Below are 20,600 nucleotides of genomic sequence, written 5' to 3'. Positions count from 1 at the left end.
ATAACTTCTAATGACATAATGAGGTTGTGAGTAAGTTCAAGTACAGTTTCAAAGTCAATTCCAATGCCAATTCATATGGCAATTTGCAACCAACTCGGTAGGGACCGAAAGTGATGTGTAACACCTACGTAATAGTATTTTGTTGTATTAACTGCTATTCTCAATACTTGGAACAGAAGTCAGGCTCTCAGTCAATTCCCAGTCCCTCAGTTTGAAACCAAAAACAATAACTGCAATAAGGAACTGGAACCCCTAAGAACCAAATCAAACTGACCCATGGATGTCTATTCCTATTTCCTACCAACACAAACTTGTGTTGGACACGTAAGCATGTAATACATCATGGACTCAAGGAGAGTTCTAATTTCTCGTTACTATCATCCTACTGTGGTTGAGTGGTAAAGTCAGTTAACTATCACAGACAGCTCAACACTTTATTAACATGCATATTTCCCAAACTTGAAGGTTAGTCAGCGCCCACTTGGCTCTGCCACTGCTTCTACAGCTGGTCTATAAGTTAAGATTTGTGATATTTGCCCAGGTCATCTAGTTAACTAGCCCTACCAACTTGAACTTTATGGCCAACAAAGATTTTGAGAGGACCAAAACCTCGTGCCCAAATAATACCCCAATTTATATCAGCTGGACAGAAATTACCTTTTACTTTCGGAAGCTTTGACAAAATGGAGGCCATTGTATCCCACCTATCTGCAAGAGTGCACAAATACATGCACTGTAAAGCACATTGCAAAGCTTCAGTTTCAACCATAAACACTCCATCAGGACGAAAATGTTTGCACCCTTCCTCAATGGCCACCATACATATATTCATTTTATTATCTGAAGCAGTTTCTTTTATCCATCTCACCAGAAATGACTCCGTATGTTTGTCATCCACTTCGCACTGGTGATTTGTCACTTCACATGCAGAAGCTGAGGCCATAGCAGAAAACTGATTTAATATGAATGGAATTGCTCTTGTATATAACCGTTCCACTATCCTATCCTCTTTGACTTTATCAAGCATCATTTTGAACTTATCATAGTCGCATAATTGTTCCCACTCAGCTAGATTCATGGTAAAATTTTGTTCTTTGTCAGTGCCATCGGAATATATAAGATGATACAAGTATGAAATAAACTTATTGAAAGGCTGCAACTCTGAGATGCCTTTTTGAAGAGCGAATTCCAACAAGAAGAGGCAGTTGTCCAGTTTCCCACTAAAATGTTCTATATCCTTAACCCTACTTGTGTTATTGTGTACCAGAGACAAAGTTCCTCAACTGATGGCCAAACAAAACCCAATGAATGCTTAACAATAAATTCAGTTCTTGCACATATAGAGCTCCTTTCACAGTTAGGCAATCTGTTCACAAAATTTACAGTCCTTTCACACTCAACCCAATCATTCTCTCTCAGGGAAATAACCGTAGGAGGACATATCCCAGGAAGAAGCTAGTCGTAAGACTGGACAGGAACAGTTTCAGGAATTGCAGCTATAATGCTCAATATAAAAGGTGCCAATGAATAAGGATGGCGCTTAAAAAGAAGATTCAAGGCTACAATTTTTCCACTTTCAGCAATAGCTACAGCAGTTTCACTGAGGGGCACAGTGCGGAACTTGCTGTATTCCTGAAAAACAAACCTACAGCAAATATCAGTAAAGGATATGCCTCATAAGTAGATCATGAAAATGATATATAAATAAATAATAAGAGAGTTGCACTGGTGAATAGTATCATATACGGAAGCACAAATTTTGCAAATAATAATAATAATAATAAATCAAATCAAATCATTATGGAAGCAAAATAAGATACACAATCTGAGAGCTATGATTTATCCCATGACTTCCAAATACACTCAAAAACTTGTTCTCAAGTACAATCCAGAGAGAAGTGAACACTAAAATCACAAACAGAAAACTACTTGTTTGTCCTTACTTGTTACAAAAAGAAAAAAACACTTTTCTTTTTGGTAAAACCTTTGGGCGATGATACCAGAGGTCTGGGGTTCGAACCACGCCAGCATCCCCGAGTTACTGATCTCATTTAAAACAGGCTTGCCAATCAAAAATAAAAACGCCATTCTTATATTACTTGAGGTGATCAGTTAACACTATCCTTGGAAATAGAACAAAGAGATAGTACGATACTATTACATGGTGTGTTTTGCGGCAAAGTTGATCTCCATTTAAAATGCTGTTTGGTTGCTAAATCTTGGTTGGGAATCCAACAATCTCATTCCAAAATTGGATTTGAAAATTACACCACCCCTCTGTATTTGATAGAAAAAAGAAGGATCTAAACCTGACATAGACATGCAATCACTCTTTATCACTCATTTTGACCTAAAGTATCCATTCATCAGTATGAAATAAGCCAATTCCGTCCATTGCAACCACATAAGCCAAGGAAACCATAGTTCCTAGGAACATAATTTCAAAGTATTATCAAAAGAAGCAAGTTCCTCATGCATGTAGATTTTAAGCAGAGAACAAATCACTCTAGAGGAGCTTTGTAGGAACATAAAAGCTAGGACAATTAGTAATGACAAAAGTGATTGAGATGCAGATGATGTTTAGTTATATAACAAAATGAAAGTACACAAAGAAAATAACAGTCCCTCGATCAAGTCCAATAAATGTGTCAGGAGAGGTTCAAACCTGCCCATGTTTATCTCAATGAATGTCTCTAGCCTGTCTCTGAATTGCAATAGCTGAAGCCTGCCCAGACGGAAACTCCAAATTTTGCTGGACTCACCAGCTTCAGATGCCAAAAAGCTATACTTGTCTGTGATCTTCAGACCGTAAGCAAGTAAAGTCTTCACAGCTTCTTCTGTTGTTCCTACCTTATCTACACACTCTGAAAGTACAAAAGCTTCATCCTTGATACTTGACAAGAACATATTTACATCATCCGCTCCTTGAGCAGAACACAACCACTGCGATTTGAAAATTCCGTCTTTATCTAGCCCATTCTGATGAGCGAAGTCCAAGGCATCCTGATACTGTTGATTGGCTATTAATATCTCATACATTTCTTCGACAGATTTCTTTAGAAATGAGTATAAGCTCCAGCTCAATTTACAGAAGTCCAACTGACTGAATTTGTCTTGAAAGATCAACCGTTTATCCTGATCGTCAACGACTTCAGGCGACACATTTGGATATACTTTTTCAGAAGGTGAGAGCTCCATTAGTAAAACACAACCTTGGCATTGCTGAACTCTTTGCAGAACAAGCATACAGAATTTTGGATCGTCCTCCAGAAGACTTTTACCAGTGAAGATGTCTGGATCGTCCACACCGCTTACTTTTGCAATAATAAGAACCCGGTCAGACCACCAAGTAAAATCTGTAATATCTTTTACGAATTTCCTTTTCCCAATCGAACATTTAGCAGTTTGAGAGAGCCCACTGTGGCTCAAATCAACAATAGACAGGGAAGAACGCTCCTCATGAAGTTCAAAAACATCCAAACCTCCTGTTGAATCTAGAGCAGCAATACACTTGCTCTGCGGTGAGATAACCACTTTTGGAGTTGTCAAAGGACCTTCACAACCTTTTAGTGTAGAATCGAAACCTTCTAACTGAGGACTAAAGGACACCAAATCTACATCTAAGTCACCTTTTATATGCCATACGGAAAGACAACAAAATTCTGAAAGAAAAGAAAGAAAGAATTAGTTTAAAACTGTTTCCCCAAACTTGACTTAAATACTCACATTTTTCAGGTGCTAATTAAAGTAGTGCAGCTTTTAACATATTCAAAATTCAGATTCTTAGGAAATGGAGTTCACGTTTTAATATCAAGTTTAAAGTACAAAAGCATACCAGCATTATCACTAGATTTCCCTGAGATGTTAGAAAAAATGCCAACTACAACCAGCAACGAAAATTCTGGACAGTAGTCAAAGCACATAACATTCCGGTACAACTTCTTATTTGGAGAAAGCTGAGTACTGGAAGTGAGCATGGACGATATGTGTGCGTAAGTCTTTTGACCAACCTCAACCTGGTTAAGCAATCCATCTGATGTAGGAACTATGAAGGTACACCTGCAGAATGTCCCAAAATTTTCCAAATTTCAAGTGTCATGTAATATCGAAGGCGGTACATAATACTTTTCCAATTGTAATTCTAACTAGAATACCACACAGAGGTGAGGACTGACTGTAAGGAGGTGGAGAGATGTGCGAGAGAAAGAGAGATGAAACAGGGTGAGGGGGAAATAGATGAAGCCGAGAAAACGAGAAGATGAAGAATTGAGTGGGGAAGTTGGAGAATGGAGTGGAGAAGATGAATAATTGAGAGGATAAGATGGAGAATTGTGTATGGAAGATTTGGGGAAGTTGAAGGGGATGGACACGGTCGTATACCAAGACAAATGACTTTTCACATAGATGGAATCAGGGGGGTGCGTATGGGTGCAGTCGCACCCCCAAAGATTTGGAAAAGTTACATAATGTGATAGTAATTTGCTAGAAAAATGGCTAGACTACTAGGATTTGCCCCCGAGATTTTTACAGAAGCTCCACTACCGCACCTCCTAGTTCAATTTTTGGGTTGCATATATTCTTGCACCCCCAGATATTGAATCCTGGTTCTGGGTTTTTCATACCTCCACCCCGAAATCCCAAGAGACCTCCCACAGGTGTAAAAAAACAAAGATGAAGAAGTATCACTTTCTAACATCAAAGCATAATGGTTTTAAGAGGTAAAAGGTAACTTATCTAAACTACTTCTTTTCAATAGTTCTATGTGCTTATATGTTTTCTTTAATCATGGTCAAATTCTGGGCAGACCGAACACTTACATGCAAGACGTTTTTGCATCAGGATCACCTAGCACAGCCAGTCCAACAATAGGGACAAAAATTTTAAACTTGCTCTTTGTAACTCTCTCTATCTCTTCTCCATTTGGTTTAATAAAGTAGAGAGTATGTGAATCATCAACGGCTCCAAGAACATCGTGGGAATCAGACAAAGCACCCAGCGTGAATGTAGCATGCCTGTTTTGACCTGATTACATGACATATGAGTTAGGAATATTTATATTTGAACATAAATCCATATGAGACCAAAACTCAATCAGTGATCAAAACTTTTGAGTCTATATCTAGAGATATTAATTTCGAAATAGCTGAGAGCATAACTAAACAATTTAGAAATCTTTAATATGCTCTTAGTCTAACTTAGGCTTCAAAAACAAAATTCTAGCGCTATGTTACATGGACACACCATATTTTGAAAATAATTTGTGTTGGATACATATCCACGTGTCCGTGTCGGACACATATTGTATGTGATACACCTCAATTATTTATACTTCGCCGTGTCAGACAATTCGTAGCTGTGTCGGATATGGACTCAGCTATCCATGTCAATTTAACTTAGCTATATTATGATGTTTGAGAAGGAGAGGATCAGAAACTAAAAAGGATGAACATCGACCGGTGGGCCGCCTCCTTCTTTTAAGCGCACTTAAACTAGGACTCTCCAAACACACTTAAACTAGGCTTCACAGTCTTAACCAAAGCGGGTCAGTTGAATTCCCTTTTGTTGAAAAATATGTTGACGTCTGTGCGAGCTTGGAACCTAAAGTTCAATTGTGGCGAATAGTTCATTAACAGAGCACCACCGGATCAATCTTTTAAAACAGCAAAGGTTGATTCGCAAATTTGTTTTCATTTAAAGAAAAATAACCACAATAACATTCCGAAAGAAATTGCTTGGAGTAGATCATACTAGTAAAAACGCCACACGGCTCCTTGTAGTTATCCCTCTCCTGTAGGATTGTAATTTGATTTCCAACAGCTATAGAAACATGTTTGCCTCTTAGGAGAAACGAATACAGATATCCATTTCTTCAGTTTCCTTGGATCATTTGGATGCTTATATTCGTCCCATTTCCGTTTGAGATGATTTACACCTATATGACATAAGAGACAAAAAACCTCAAACACACAATTTTGTTGGAGCATAAAACTGGGGGATAGAAGAAGATTAGCAACTATTCAGATATCAAGCATCCTGAAAAATCTATCTGAGGATCGGATGCATATATCACAGCTGTAACCCTTTTAAAAAATTATAAAATATCATCAAATAACACCTATGTAGTCATTGCTTAGAACTAAACACCATCCACTTATCTCCTCAAGAAACTAAATTCCTATCTCTGGGTTTTGATATATTCTTTTTTGGACAGGTAAAGTGAAATTCAATTATAACAAACTAAAGTACGTCGAGAGAACCTACATGTACAAGAAAAGAGAAAATGAAAAAGTACAGTCACAAATTCTGACACTTACACTCACAATTGAGAATCTTTATAAAAAAAATAGATGAAAAATAAAAAATAAAAAAAAATCTCCACATATAAGCTACAGATCAAGTGATCAGAATGAATATTTTGCTGCACTGCCAAAGAAGGCCATGTGTGGCTATAAATCTATAATGACCCCTTAAAAGTTCGGTGCAATCCCCAAAGTGGTATTTGTGGTGCTTACATGGTACACCTCACAAATGATCCAAAATGGTAGTATAAGTGTATAACCCAACTTGACTAACCCCTGGAGGAGCAATGAATAAGAAAATCCACCACTTGATCCCAAATTCCTACCATATTCTCAAATCAGGGTCTTGTCAGTTCAAATTAACTGTTTCGAACCTAGTCAAAAGAGATGATAACCCAATTGCTGAAAGCCCCTGATATCCAAGATGCCAAAAGATATTTCTAATATAAATAAACCATGCATGCACTAGTAGTGTGCCCTCTAAACTTATAAATTCTTAAGAAAGTTTCATAATCCTCCCTCAGAGGTTTTCCCCAAGCAACACGTCCCCCCAAAACCAAATGTGATTCAGAACTCTTATTTCGAACTAACCTCTTTTGAGAAAGAGCCTTCATAGTTCATACCCACAACCATAGGGGTATGACCATACCACTCTCCCAAGTCCCAACCAAGGTAAGACCGTAAGACACACTAAAACGAAACACAACTGCTTTCCTTCACAAGCTCTCTCTCACCAACCCAAACTTCCATAGCACATCACGCAACACGCTAAAGGTGTGGATGTTCGCAAGCCTCAAATCTCTCCACAACATTTTGGGCTGTTGCGCATGCCCTAAAAGAACACAGTAGCACCAATGTCTAACTGAGTGAAAAAAAAACCATTATTAAAAAAGATGATTGGAACTATCTATAAATGTGAAACAGTATCTAACTCTCTAACCTTATATATATTAAGCACCATCAATTACATTGCATGGATGGAACACAGAATCTAGTGGCCTGATTTTCTAGCACTCATTATTTTGCTATAAACTACTTGTGCATTATCCCTAAACAAGCAGCAAATAAATAAAAAGTTAGAATTTCAAGATACCCATTATCTCCTAATACTATTCTAATCCATAAAACAACTGATTTTTTCATGAAAAGTATAAAAGAGGTACCTTTAACAGAAAGCATTGACAATAAACCCCCTTTAACACCTCCATCTTCCTATTAATTCCAAAAACAAAACAGACACAAGTTAGACAATGTAAAAAAGTATTCAGAACGAATATCAGACTAAAGAAAAAGTAGTACCTGCTTCTGTTGATAATTGGAAAAGGAAGAAGAAGAAGAAAAAGGTCTAGTTATGTGATGAATAGTTTTATAATAAAAAACTTCTGGAATGCATTCTTCTTGCATGGTTGAGTGTTTTGAGTTATTGACACCCTCGAATCAGAAGAAGAGAAGAAGGGTCAGTAATGGTGATTGTTGTCACATAAGCTGCTGCTGCGTGCACCAGAAAATTTGCTCTATTTTTGTTAATGGGCTTGGGTTTGGAACAGATCATTGATTTAAGGCCCAACAAGAAGTAATTGGGCCTGAAAATGTGTACAAAACTATAAAAGTGACGTCAAGTGATGACGCAAGGATTGAACGCCAACCATGGGACCCTTGGGCGTAATGCTGAGGAACATCGATAATTAGTGACTGATAAATACTTTTCATTAGGAATAGGGACTTAACAACAACGACTTAAAATAATTATGGAGTTATTGATGAAAAGTCGCGTGGTCATGTTCAATGTGCATCTATCAATGTTATGTGTTTTGGGTACATTTCGATGGAAACCTAGTAACCTACACAGCTACAATTTCTTACACAAGAAGATTGTGATACAAGTTATTGTAATAACAAAAGCTATGATCGGCCATTTATAGCATGCATTGTCAACTTAGCAGAGATAGCAGATTAGCAGGGGCGGCATGAGTTTGGATGCTATTAATGGGCAATTAATAGCATCTTTTGAGTGCTATTGCTAGTTTCTGTTGAGTGGCATTATAGGAGCTTCAACAATCACAGTAACTTCGTAGAGTTTAAAACGTAGACGCCAATAGAAAACAAAAAGGGGATGAGTGACCACCAGCATCAATCTGTAGAAGTAGAGTTTGAAAGTTGAAACTACCGATTCTATCAGCGGAAATAGAGGTCAACCAAGTTACCAAAATATAAATTATATTATACTAGCAAACATCATGGCACCTGAGCAAAAAAATATTTAGTATACATAGACCCCACAGTTGGAGAGATGAAAAAAAAAAAAGTGGCTGTCTGTTTCTTTCTCTCTCTCTTTATATTTTTTTAATTATTTTATTCTAGTAGCCCACATAAGAGATAAAAAAACCGAAAATGACAAAAAAAAAAAAAGAATTATGTGTGGACACTATTATGCTTGGCCCACCATTTTTATTTTGAAAATTAAACACTCAAATATTTACTATTATGCCATCAATTTTGGTTTTTTCAAGTCTCTGGAAATCAGATAATTACTATTTTGTCTCTGTGACGGACACAAATGTGACACCAAAATACTATTCCTCCTACTCCATATTTTTTTAATATAGTAAGATATGAGAATAAATGTTAGTATTTTTCAGCCAAAAGTTTAGAAGGTGTTTGGATCCTATTTATTTATTGTCAATAAATTTTTATTAGTGAATAAATTTTTTGAAAAAATAAACATGTTTGGTCCCTATTTTTGTAGAAAGTAGTTTTTTACCCAAAAAATATTTATTGATCCAAAAAACATAAAAACATGTTTTATGATAAATAACAAAAACTTGTTTTTTAAGTTAAAAAACCGTTTTCTCTCGACATATGGATTGTCCATTAGTAAAAAATACTAAGATATTTAAAGAAATATCACAAAATTTACTAGTTTGATAAAATAGTTTTTAAGAAAAAATCTCAACCAACCATATTTATTTAAAAATTGTTTTTAGAATTTTTCCAAACACCAACTTAGCTTGTTAGAAAAACCTAAAACTACCCACTTACCAATTGAAGTATTCATTCCTATATATACAAGCAAGGCCCAAATATATCGATATTGATGAATATATCGGTGTATCCAAAAACCAATATATATCGGAAATATCGGATATATTCATTTTTTTTCGTAACCAATCCAAACTATTTAAAATATCGAAAATATAAAAAATATCGGATTTATATTAAAAAATCAAACGATATATACTGTAAATATCAGATATATCGATTATCTCAACGATATAAAATTTTATATCGGAAATTCCGATATATATCAAAAAAAAATTCTATATTTGGTAGATATATATAAAAAATATCGATATCAGTATACCAAAATACCAATATATATCGGCAATATATAGGATATATCAGAGATATTTTGGTCCATGTATACAAGTATTCTTCCAAGTTTATCACATTTTTCTTGCTTGCAGGTTAGGTATCAGTACAGTTAGGTCCTTAGTCACACAAACCGTAGTACACCCTCACCGATCCCGCTCTAAATTCGCGCTCTTGCACTCTAGATGCAAAACCGCGACAAAACCGCACTCTCAGAATTTGTAAATCGCGCTCTCATGGGAATAGTCAAATCGTCCCACACAAACACAAATCCAATAACCCACATAGTGATAACTGATGCCCACACATGAATTGCTTCAATGAATCAATTTGCACTAAAGAGTATGAAATCCAAAATTGATTTCACGATAGAGTGAGATGAAGCCCATCTCGAATCGCTTCATTGAAAGGAAACTATAGTGGCTGAAATAACTTCAAACTTTAAATTTAGTTATGAACTCATGGGATATATTGTTACAATACTGGAGAAGAGGGATGTTTAGCTTGAAAATGGAAGAGTGGTTTTAGAAAGAGAAACACAGTAGTTTTAGTTTTAATGAAACTGGTTTTTAAACAGTAAAAATGGTTTTCTCGTACAAGAAACTTTGGTGGGACTTGGTCACTTGGGAGTTTGAGTGTTTCACTACACGTCTACACGATTGTACATTTTTTTGTTTTTATTCCTTATTTCCTTGTGACTTAATCACATATTCACTTCAAACTGACTTTTGTAACCAAAAAATAAGATATGTGATTAATCATTTGGGATTTTTTTGCACAAATCTATGTGATTAATCCTTATTTGAGTTAAATATAATGTATTATGTATAATATTTAATCGGCGCTCTGGAGGCGCTCTAGATTACAGAGCTTCCCAATTTGGGTGCTCTCACGATACCGCTTCCACTCTCGCTTTCGCTTCCGCTCCCGCTCCACGATCTGGTGACTAAGGTCAAGTCCCCATAAGTCTAACTAACCTGTACTGTATTGGGTAAACGCACATCTTCATTAATTCTATCATGATAGCAATGATAATTATTGAGTAGTGGTTGGAGGAATCTTGAGTTACGTTTATTTTATCATCAATTGGTTAGCCTCTTGTTAATTAATCGCACGTTTAGCACATCAACAATTGCCCTATTAGTTATTGACGTTTCAACATAAACTATTGCCATACCCTAACTGGAAGAAATTAGACATATACTTCAACCTACTGCACTTGCAGAATTAATAAAGGAGGACGTTCGGTGTTGATGAACTATTTATATGAAAATCTTCCTCAGGAGAAAATACCTCAGACTGATATTTCTAATCTCGTCACAAAATGAATCAAGTTTTTTTAAGGTTAGATATTTTGCAATAAACTAATTTTTGGAAGGGAGGGATTCTAGAGACATATTTTTAGGTTAACACGTAAACAAATTCAAAATCATTAAGACATTTATAAATTTTGAATTAAACTAATTTTTTGTAGATACGTCTTCTAATTATTCTAACAAATAATAAAAAAAAATAAAAAAATTTCAAACTTGCCAAATATAGTTAACAATTTATAAAATTTGGTTAATTGTAGACCATTCATTTTCACCATTTTTGATACTATATTTGACAAATTTATAAAATTTTATTTGTTTGATTATTTGTGACAATATTTAGAATAGTTAGAAAATCATATCCACAAAAATTTAATCTAATCCAAAATTTATAAATGTACTAACGATTTTGCCCGTTTGTTTACGTTAAGATATGTCCCTTGAACCTCTCCCTTTTTAGAAGGATGTTCATGTCTAGATTACGACATTACTACTGGGTATGTCTCAACAGTCAACACAGACAAAACCCAACTATTGACAGGCACATAACGCCATAGGGGCACATTAATAACGATTAAAAAACGTGAACAATTGGATCTTAGTCAACATCCCATTAACCTTTAATTCATTAGACTGAGAATCGAAACATTTAAAAGTTGCACAATCTAAATATAAGAAACTTGAAAGATAAGGTATAAATGCAAGCAGGCTTAACAAAAGAGATAATTAGAGAAATTAATACAAGCAAATCTGAGTTAATCACAACTTCAGCTACGGCTTTGAACATATTGAACAACGTCTTCAAACTTGCTCTGACTTCTTCTCCACTGCATGAGATTCACTAGCAGCATATGGGGACAAAGAAGCCATCCTGCTAATATATCAAATCCGTATACCTTTAGTTAGTAGATGCAACAAGCACCAAAACGTATTTAATAAAAGTAAAAATATGTTATCTTTCTAGATGCTTGGATAATACTGCATGTACCACTTTTGTATTGGTATTGTTAACATGTTTCTACCCACTAAAAACGGGGAAAAAACAAGTGTTTCTGGCGCAAGTTGGAGACAAAGGCGTCCAAGGCCGGCCTATGACACTATCATAATCACTAAGTTCTCGACCATCCGTTGATGTTCCTTTGGGATGCACAACAAAGCATTAACTAGTGTATATATCTGGAATTAAGCATTCATCTCAAAGCAACAAAGATGATTGAGTGACAGGTTCTACGGTTCTACCAACTTGTTGATCAGAGTAGAAATTACTCAATATTGATGACTTATTTCCACGTATTGATGCAACTACTGTTTTTCATTTTTTTGGTAGTCCTCAATCTTTATGCATAAGATATGGACCTTTTTTACTCCAAAAATACATATTCATTTTACACAACTACTTACTTTTTGGTCCACATGGATCCAATTCAAGACCACCAATAGTTTGCAACCTTGTTAGAAATTCAAAATATGACAAAAATATGATACAGGAATAATTCATAATAATTCAAGAATTATTCGGTGACTAAAAAACATGATACAGACAAATATTCAATAAAAAATTCACCATACGATAATTATGCGGTGTTTAATTAATACGTGTTTTAAACGTTTGGTTGCAAAAATTTCAAAGTTAAAATTCGTGAAATTTTGTTAGTAAATATTAATAATAGTTATCATTCTCTACAAAATAACAAACATATCCAAATAGTTCAGTTACGAAATATTGAAACCAATTGAACAGTCCACATAAGTACATTCATTTACTTGCTTTTGGATTCCACTAAATTACAGTTCAAATTTCAAAATACACATACCATGGCATGACAATTTAAATATTACTCAAAAAACATGAGCAAAACTTTTGGATTAATTTATTACTAAAAAAATAAGAGTAGGGGACATAAAATATATAAAAAATAACAAAACAAAACATAATTTTAATTCAATTTTTTTTTAACACTGAATATTTTAACCAAATTTTTGAAAAATTCGTTAAAAACCATATTATACTTTTCAACACAAAAATCGCGAGTTATTCTGAATCCTTCAAATCTTCAGAAGTATTAAATGTATGGCCCTTCAAAAATTCGATTTTGTGAAATTTTTTGTAAATTGCTAAGAGTATCTTTAGGGGTGATAGTTTCCTAGCATCAAACACTAAATTTCCAACAATTTGGTATTTTTTTTTATCTTCAGGAGAGTCATATGTTGATGAAAACATAAAAAAAAACACCAAACCAAACACCAAATCACCCAAAATTTGGTTTCAGTTTTGGTGCTGTATCAAATCTCTCACGCGGTTTTGGGCTTCTAAATGGGCTTCAATCATGTGATTTTGCGAAAACCGCACGAGAGATTGGAAAAAAAAAAAAAAAAAAAAAGTTGATGTGCGATACATCGCACGATTTTTGAAAAACCACGTAGACTTAGGCCTGTCAAATAGGTTTTAGTGGCGTAGTTTTGAAGCGTGGGCTATATAACACGATTTATTCAAAACAGCGTCATTTGATGTTGCTCTAAAAAATAATTGGTGTTTTTTTTGTTTGGTATTTAATTTAGTTCAAAAATTTGGTGTTTTTTTTATTTCGCTCCTAAAGATGCTCTAACAGGGGGTTTGCATTGCATTCATTCTAGCTCAGGTGGTTGCTATAATTTGCTATGCTACAAATCTTTGATTGGTTAGTTGTCACTTTTGTAATGCAGCGTGAATTTGGGGTGTTTCGTGTGCACACATACGCCATCTAAAAGAATATATGCAGAATCTTTCTCTCACTTTAGGCGGGCATCTTACTTTTCCACGCGAATAAGAAAAACGTGCTAAATTTTTTTTTAAAATCGTAAAACAAGATAAGATGACCATAATGAAACACCGATATTTTAGTTAAAATAAATTTCAAAAAATCAACATGTGTTTTTCGTGCTTCATTCAAAACGGCCAAAAGCAGGTAAATCAGTAAATGTACCTCTCCTTACGCTTTTCAAGAAACCTCTGCAAAGATTTCTTCCGGGCAAAGGGCAAATCTACAAGATTTCATTTTCACAACGCTTAAATAACAAGAAATATAACCTAACAAAAGTAACTAGTAAAGAAAAAAAAAAAAAAAAAAAATCATTTACCTTTATCAAGTAATTTGTGTTCACCAAACTTCAAATTTCCGTCTTCAGCAAGTTTCAAAATGTTTTCAGCCTAAGGAAAAACAAAAAATCTGTAAATAAATTATTCCGAAAAAATCAAAACAAGGAAACTCAAATCCAAGTAATAAAAAAAAACCTTATCATGGGGCATATTGAAGACTGAAACAGTTCCATTATAGAAAATGGTCAAAGGAGTAGTGGGTATTCCAGGACTACAAAATTAGAACAAAATCAAGTCCAAAAGTTTAGGGGATCGGAACAAACTCATAAGAAGAAACGTCAACAATAAATTGTTACCTGCTAATTGGGGTAGTTCCAATCATAGTCTTAAGAATTTCTGGACTAATCTTAGAAATAGAACTTTGAATATCTGTAAAACACAAAATGAATAAAAAAAAAAAAAAAAAAAGAAATGAAACAACATATAATATAATTATATATGTACCGATACCAGTACCACGAACGGTTCTTGTGTGTTGAAAAAGCCTTTGGAACTGAGATGATTTGGAGGGAGTCCCGTTCTCGAGTTCTGCTGTTGCTCCAGACATGTTTTTTTTTTTTTTGGTGAGTAATGGACAGAAAATTTTGGTGAGAATATATAATAAATGCAAAGAGGAGAAAAAGAGGGGAAAGTCACGAGGTTTTAACTTTAGAAATAAAAGGGAACACGAGAAAGAAAAGGAGTCAAGTCCATTAGAAGAAGGAATCAAGGACGGAAGAAGAGAATCACAAGTAAACTTTAACTAAACAATTCGAAACGGCACGATTTCCTCGAGCTTTTCGAAAATGTTGGTTTGGTAAAGTACAAGAATAGCCTTCTTAAAATTGTTTATTGCCAAATTTACCTCTAACTTTTTTTTAACCCATTTTTAACTAGCTGTAAGTTAGGCTTCCTTAAAGCAGTCACCATATATAAACTTTTTGGTTGGTAATCATAATATGTAGTTCAAATGGGAGTTACATTTCCTATAGTCCACCTCCAAACAGCTTATTATTAGTAGCCAGGAAGGAGGGATAATCCATACTCCATAGTCCATAAGTTCCATACAGTAGGGTCTGCTAATAGGCTAATAATAGCAAATACAGCTAACTTATGTGCTGTCATATTTGCTTGCACTTCTTTTAGTTAGAAATATTCCCAGTGCTTCTGCAGCGTCTCTATCAAAATGTCTTTTCACCAGAACGTCAAACTCCCTTCTTCATTCTCCAAAAAGTTGAGAGCATTTCAATCAGAAGTTTGGTTTGCTGGTGCTGCTTGCACCAATTGATTGCTCTATTACATTCAGCATCTGTTGCGCAACCTTGTTCAGTTCCTGCAGCCAGAAACTTCCAGTTAGAATATCTTAATAAGTATCCATACCCAGCTAGCAAGCTTGGGTCAACACTGAGCCTGCAGTGTGCGTGACTAACAGTTAATGCAGTTTGTGGTTTCTGCAGTGTCTTTGATAGTGAACACAGCCTGCAAAATTTTATGATAATGGCGGAGAAGTGCTGAAATATTGTTATGTACGGGCTTGCATCTTTAAGTCCAAATGGAGTAATAACGAAGCAAGCACACTTTCGTCCAGTCCTCATAAACATTCTCGAGTATAAACTTAGTGGGTAAATGTCTAAAACTGCAAAAAGATACAATAATATATTCATGAAAAGAAACTCATTGGTAAGAGATCAGATGCAGAAAGACAAGATAAGACAACCAAAAAGGTAAAAAACAAAACTCAGACCAGAATTAAACCACTCCAATATCCTCATTTCCTTTCAAATCAAAACCATGCTGATCAAGATCACCATCAATTACATCCAATAGCATTACATACCCAACACCCTGTAAGCTTCAATCATTTGATTATAGTCGCAAAACCTTAACTCGCATAATTTACAAGCTATTAACTTAACACAAGCCAGCCCACCTAGCCCACATCTATTAAACTCAACGGACATAAAGACTGGCTGAAGAGGAGGGTGGGTATAAAGCTTGGACTGTTTCCCCTTTTTTTTTATCTACATATAACTTTGTGTTCTCTGTTTTTGGGATACTATTATAGGTCAGACACAGTTCATCATAAGCTTTTTATCTATAGTCTATAATATTAATATCAGAACTCGTCTACTGTTCAGTGCTGTCATTCACATGTTAAACTAACTGATCATAAACGAAAGACAAGCTGAATGAGCTGAATTACGTTGCTAAATGTTGATTTAGTTAACAATCATGAGCTTTAATGCCAATAAAGAGAAGAGAACTGACAATGCAACAGACTATAGCAATCATTACATAACCAGGAACACCGTCGAAGGAAGAAGTAAACTGGCAAGAAAAACAGAAATAGGTGGGACAAAACAAACAGGAAAAAGAAACAACAACATTGAGCAGTAAGTTATGGGGGTGGGGAATAAAAACTTCGTCCAGACAAAACGCAATCAACTGAGCTGTTATAAAACTCTGTTATCTCTATCTGCTACACTACAACAGTTCTTTCCAATCAGTTACAAGTTTCTAAGATTTTTGTATAAATCTATCGCAAGGACTTTGATAAAAGCTACAGACAAAAACTGCAGTTCGTATTCACGGATAGTAAGACGGGTCATATTAGTAGTTTGTGAAAAATGGAAACATGAGAATAAAAATGAAGCAAACTGAGGCTGAAGCACCCTTTGGATAAACAAACTGTGATACTCACCAATACACATGGACACAAAAGAACAGTAAAACCAAGCATAATTTCAATAAGGATTGAGAAATATACCCATTTTCACAAAATCCACGCCTTTATCCAATTATACTTTTTTGGCTTCCAGCAGATTAGAAGGCAAAGAAGCAGGATCCAGTTCAAAAGATCCTTCAGGAATACCACCTCTTTCTTTCCCCAATGTTCTATATGAAGGGACCATGTGCGAAAATTTGTAGAGCTCCTTTGGTGGAATTTGAGATGGAGCCTGTCCATTCTTTGGCTGAAAGAGGCTTACAAAACCTTTCACCTTATCCAAGTACACAACACCAACGCCATACTGTTCATCATAATCTGACAGAATCTCAACAAATTCTAATTCATAGTCACAATCAAGGCTCCACTTAAGATCCCAGTTCTTAAAGACAGCCCATGTTTCACCCTTTCTAGGGTATATCTCAAATGTACCTCTCCCGCTGCTTTTTACACATATAACCTTATGAGAAAACATATTAACTCCTTCGACAATTTCTGTCTTCCCAAGTTTAAACTTACCACACGAAGCAGGCAACTGTGCCTCAACCCATATCTTCTCATCTTGATCATCTGGTTTGGCCTCCAACCATGTAAACTTCACCTTTAATGCAGGAGAGAAAACTTTCCTGATCCAAGCATAGAATCTAGGCATGCTATCCATATCATCATAAACAGCCCACATTTGATCACTTTTAAAACAGTCTTCCTTCCTATCATTATCAAAAACATAAAATTCTGGATCAGGCACTTCAATGCCATCGATTTCGGATTCTTCTTCATCACTTTCTGTACCCACTGCACTTTCTCCATTGCTCTTACTTGGCTTACCTTTGACATTGCCATTACGCGAGATTTGTTTCTTAGGAGCACTTTCTTTTGGTTTCACAATTTTGGACCCCTCTTCTCTTGAAGTTGATTTACATCGATTTTTTACAACAAATGATGTCTTACTGTGCCTCTGAGACCCCACATGGTAATCATTATTATCTTCATCACATATAGCCTGGCGCTTTTGACGAGCAGACCTCCGAGTGTTGAGGCTTTCAGGGCTACCAGAATTTTGGGCCACAGGAACACTGCCTTTGATATCATCAGGAATTTTAATATCATCACTTCTGGTGCTACTTTCAGTATTACAACTTTCACATGATTCCGATTCTGGGTTCTTCCTCTTCCTGCCTGCATTGCAGTCCTCTGCTTCAAACCTGTGCTTGTTTTGGCCTTCCATTATGTCTTTCTTATTCACACCCTTACCTTCTTTTCCGTTGGTTTTAGATATGCCATTAACATTGGAAGTGCCAGCTTTACACCCTTGAAATCCCATGTTGGGCGGTAAACCCTGAAAAGTACTTTGTAATCCCACTTTATGACCATCCTGACCGACCACACTCTGTTGGGGAACTTCACGATGTTTTGCCCGGTTTTGGCCTTCCATTCTGTCTTCCTCATTCACACCCTTATCTTCTTCGCCTTTGGCTTCAGATATGCCATTAACATTGGAAGTGCCAGATTTATGCCCTTGAAATCCCATGTTGGGTGGTAAATCCTGAACTGTACTTTGTGATCCCACTTTCTGACCATCCTGACCGACCTCATTCTGTTGGGGAACTGCAGGCTGATTCCAGGGAGCTCCCAATGGTACTCCTGCTGGCACACGATGGAGATTCAAATCATAAGCAACAAAAGGCTTCATGCAGCTTTGGCATTGAAGAGTTCTCTTCAGTAAATCGTTGTAATACTGATATATCATAGCACAGTAAGGGCAAGCAGTCCAGAAAGTTGATCGGACGTTTGGTGGCGGGGCAGGTTGCGGAGGAAGGTTTACACTTGTATAATGTGGTCTACTGACATTCCCATAGCTTTTAGCTACCCCAGTTCGAACAGGATTTGGCCACTGTTGGCCTTGCTGTGGTACTTCTGATCTATCTTTAAGGGCCTTATACTTCATGTCAAAGAGCGATCGCTTCACTCGATCTGTAAGCACCCTGTGCGCTTCTCCGATTAGCTTAAAAGCAGCTTCTGCACCATGCAATTTGTTTTTGTCAGGATGAAGCAGGAGGGCAAGCTTCCTGTACTGCTTCTTAATGGATGCCTCATCGGACGTTACTTCAACTTGAAGGATACCATACCAATCCTTATCATTACCCAAGAACTTCTGTTCAGCGGAACAGTGTACATCACAGACTGTCAGTATCTGGGGGATGCCAGCAAGATTGGGCCATAGATGTAGAGCCTTAGTTGCTATCTTCTTTGCTCCAGTAAAATCTTTGTTTTGTATTTTCTTCTCGGCAATTTCTTTGGCTTTGATGGCCTCATCTTTGTTGCAATCCATTTCTAAAATACAAGTCTGAGAAGAACCACTTTACATTCGTTTAAATGAACTAGAAGAATTCCCCTCCAAATTGACTCCAATGGGTGCAACACATGAGCTGGTCAGCCCTTATCAAGGACCATTGCAAGAATCCAGATAGTGGGAGCAGAATATGCCGTGTGAACCAGAAATCTATTAACAACCTGAAAGGGGGGAGGGGCGGAAAGTACCCTTTCAATCTAGTTACATATAAAAGAAGATGATGAAGAACAAGAGAAAATTTAACTTGCCAGATATCAAACAATGTACCCCAACATGCAGCCAGTTATACATCTTGTAATGTGATACACTAATTAGTTCTACATGAAAGTGACTGTAACTACCTTAAAGGCTGTGAAAATGTACCAAAAAAGAAAACCTAGATTCTCGAAACCATCATCACCATACCAAGGTTAGACCGTCATTTGATGACTAATGATGGCATTATAGGATTCATGAGGTTGACTACAACAATGGGAAATATGAGAATAATAATTACAAAGTAGTGACATATTCATATCTAAATACATTATAATGCAGGTGCTGACTAGCAAAGTCGGTAAAACCTTTGGGTGATGATACCAGAGGTCTGGGGCTCAAACCCCGCCAGCATCAAAGAGTCACTGATCTCATTTAAAACAGGCTTACCAATAAATAAATAAATAAACATTATAATTCGAAGTCCACAACAGTTAAGAATAAAACCAGTATCAACCTTCCAATATAGTACACAACGACAGTGACTAAACCATTCATGACAAGTACTCAATATGACAAAACAATGAACCATAAGCCAAAAAAACACAAAATTTACTCATTTATTCACTCTCAATTCCAGTACAAGAACAAAAACCTGGTTTTTAACAAAACAAAATACAATTGAACCCCAAGTTTCTCAACCCATCAACCAAAACTGAAAACCCATTTACTCAAAATGGAAGTCTAGCAAAAATAAAGCAACCCACCCCATCACTTAAGAACATCAACCATATAACAAGGGAAAAAAATGATATTATATAGTAAAATGTAGTACATGAAACAAAGAAATACACATAAGGGTATAAAGAAGACTTACTAGTTATTGAGTTGAGAAATGGAGATTCTCGAAGTGGGGGTTTTTTGAGGAAGAAGCAAAATAAAACAACAAAACTGTAGTACTTTTGAGAGTGGGGAAAGTAGGAGAGGGAAAGAGAGTTTGAGACTGGGTCTTTCCAAATTTCCAACTACTTATGTGTAATTTAAAACTGGGTCCTAATAGCAACTCCAAGTCCAATGGGCTGAGATATGGGGCTGCTAAAGTCCATATAGCACTCCAAACACCAAAATGTAATTATAATGTGGCTACTAGAAGGGGCGCGGTATTGGCACCCCACTTTATGAGATTGACACTCTTTTGACAAAAAGTAAAATAATAATGGTTGTTCCTTAT

The 20,600-nt window shown here is 35.9% G+C and overlaps 3 protein-coding genes across 6 annotated transcripts in view; all 3 read right to left on the bottom strand.

The window, feature by feature from the left end:
- Positions 1-7,826, bottom strand: part of LOC147515415 (neuroblastoma-amplified sequence protein) — a 29,344-nt gene extending 21,518 nt beyond the window's left edge. The window contains 9 exon segments of the mRNA XM_086592902.1: positions 658-1,258; positions 1,261-1,645; positions 2,666-3,662; positions 3,836-4,059; positions 4,818-5,022; positions 5,749-5,842; positions 5,844-5,932; positions 7,463-7,511; positions 7,599-7,826. Coding sequence (XP_086449028.1) covers positions 658-1,258; positions 1,261-1,645; positions 2,666-3,662; positions 3,836-4,059; positions 4,818-5,022; positions 5,749-5,842; positions 5,844-5,932; positions 7,463-7,511; positions 7,599-7,703 — 2,749 coding nt within the window. The 5' untranslated portion in view covers positions 7,704-7,826.
- A 3,753-nt stretch (positions 7,827-11,579) lies between these two features.
- LOC147515414 (protein TIFY 9-like) lies at positions 11,580-14,997 on the bottom strand. 3 transcript variants are annotated; one of them, XM_086587455.1, is made up of 6 exons: positions 14,562-14,997; positions 14,414-14,486; positions 14,253-14,328; positions 14,099-14,168; positions 13,945-14,002; positions 11,580-11,852 (listed from the first exon to the last, which is right to left on the bottom strand). In XM_086587455.1, the coding sequence occupies exons 1-6, from the start codon at positions 14,662-14,664 to the stop codon at positions 11,783-11,785; spliced, it is 450 nt and encodes a 149-aa protein (XP_086443581.1). In that variant the 5' UTR covers positions 14,665-14,997; the 3' UTR covers positions 11,580-11,782. The 3 variants fall into 3 exon arrangements, with proteins under 3 accessions (XP_086443581.1, XP_086443574.1, XP_086443590.1); XM_086587448.1 differs by having other exon boundaries at positions 11,580-11,855; positions 14,562-14,942; XM_086587464.1 differs by having other exon boundaries at positions 14,568-14,915.
- A 9-nt stretch (positions 14,998-15,006) lies between these two features.
- Positions 15,007-20,383, bottom strand: LOC147515413 (uncharacterized). Of its 2 annotated transcripts, XR_015210451.1 has the most exons (4): positions 20,247-20,383; positions 16,864-19,335; positions 15,527-15,732; positions 15,007-15,429 (listed from the first exon to the last, which is right to left on the bottom strand). XR_015210451.1 is itself a non-coding variant. In XM_086587435.1 (3 exons), exon 2 carries the CDS (start codon positions 19,151-19,153, stop codon positions 16,895-16,897), a length of 2,259 nt encoding a protein of 752 aa, XP_086443561.1. In that variant the 5' UTR covers positions 19,154-19,335; positions 20,247-20,383; the 3' UTR covers positions 15,007-15,429; positions 16,864-16,894. The 2 variants fall into 2 exon arrangements, 1 of the variants encoding a protein (XP_086443561.1); XM_086587435.1 differs by lacking the exon at positions 15,527-15,732.
- Between the last annotated feature and the right edge of the window lie 217 nt (positions 20,384-20,600).

Source organism: Coptis chinensis, chromosome 2, assembly GCF_015680905.1.
Source record: "Coptis chinensis isolate HL-2020 chromosome 2, ASM1568090v1, whole genome shotgun sequence".
Classification (NCBI taxonomy): Eukaryota; Viridiplantae; Streptophyta; class Magnoliopsida; order Ranunculales; family Ranunculaceae; genus Coptis; species Coptis chinensis.
The sequence above is the reverse complement of the archived record's forward strand: the minus strand, read 5'-3'. Positions and strand labels throughout refer to the sequence as shown.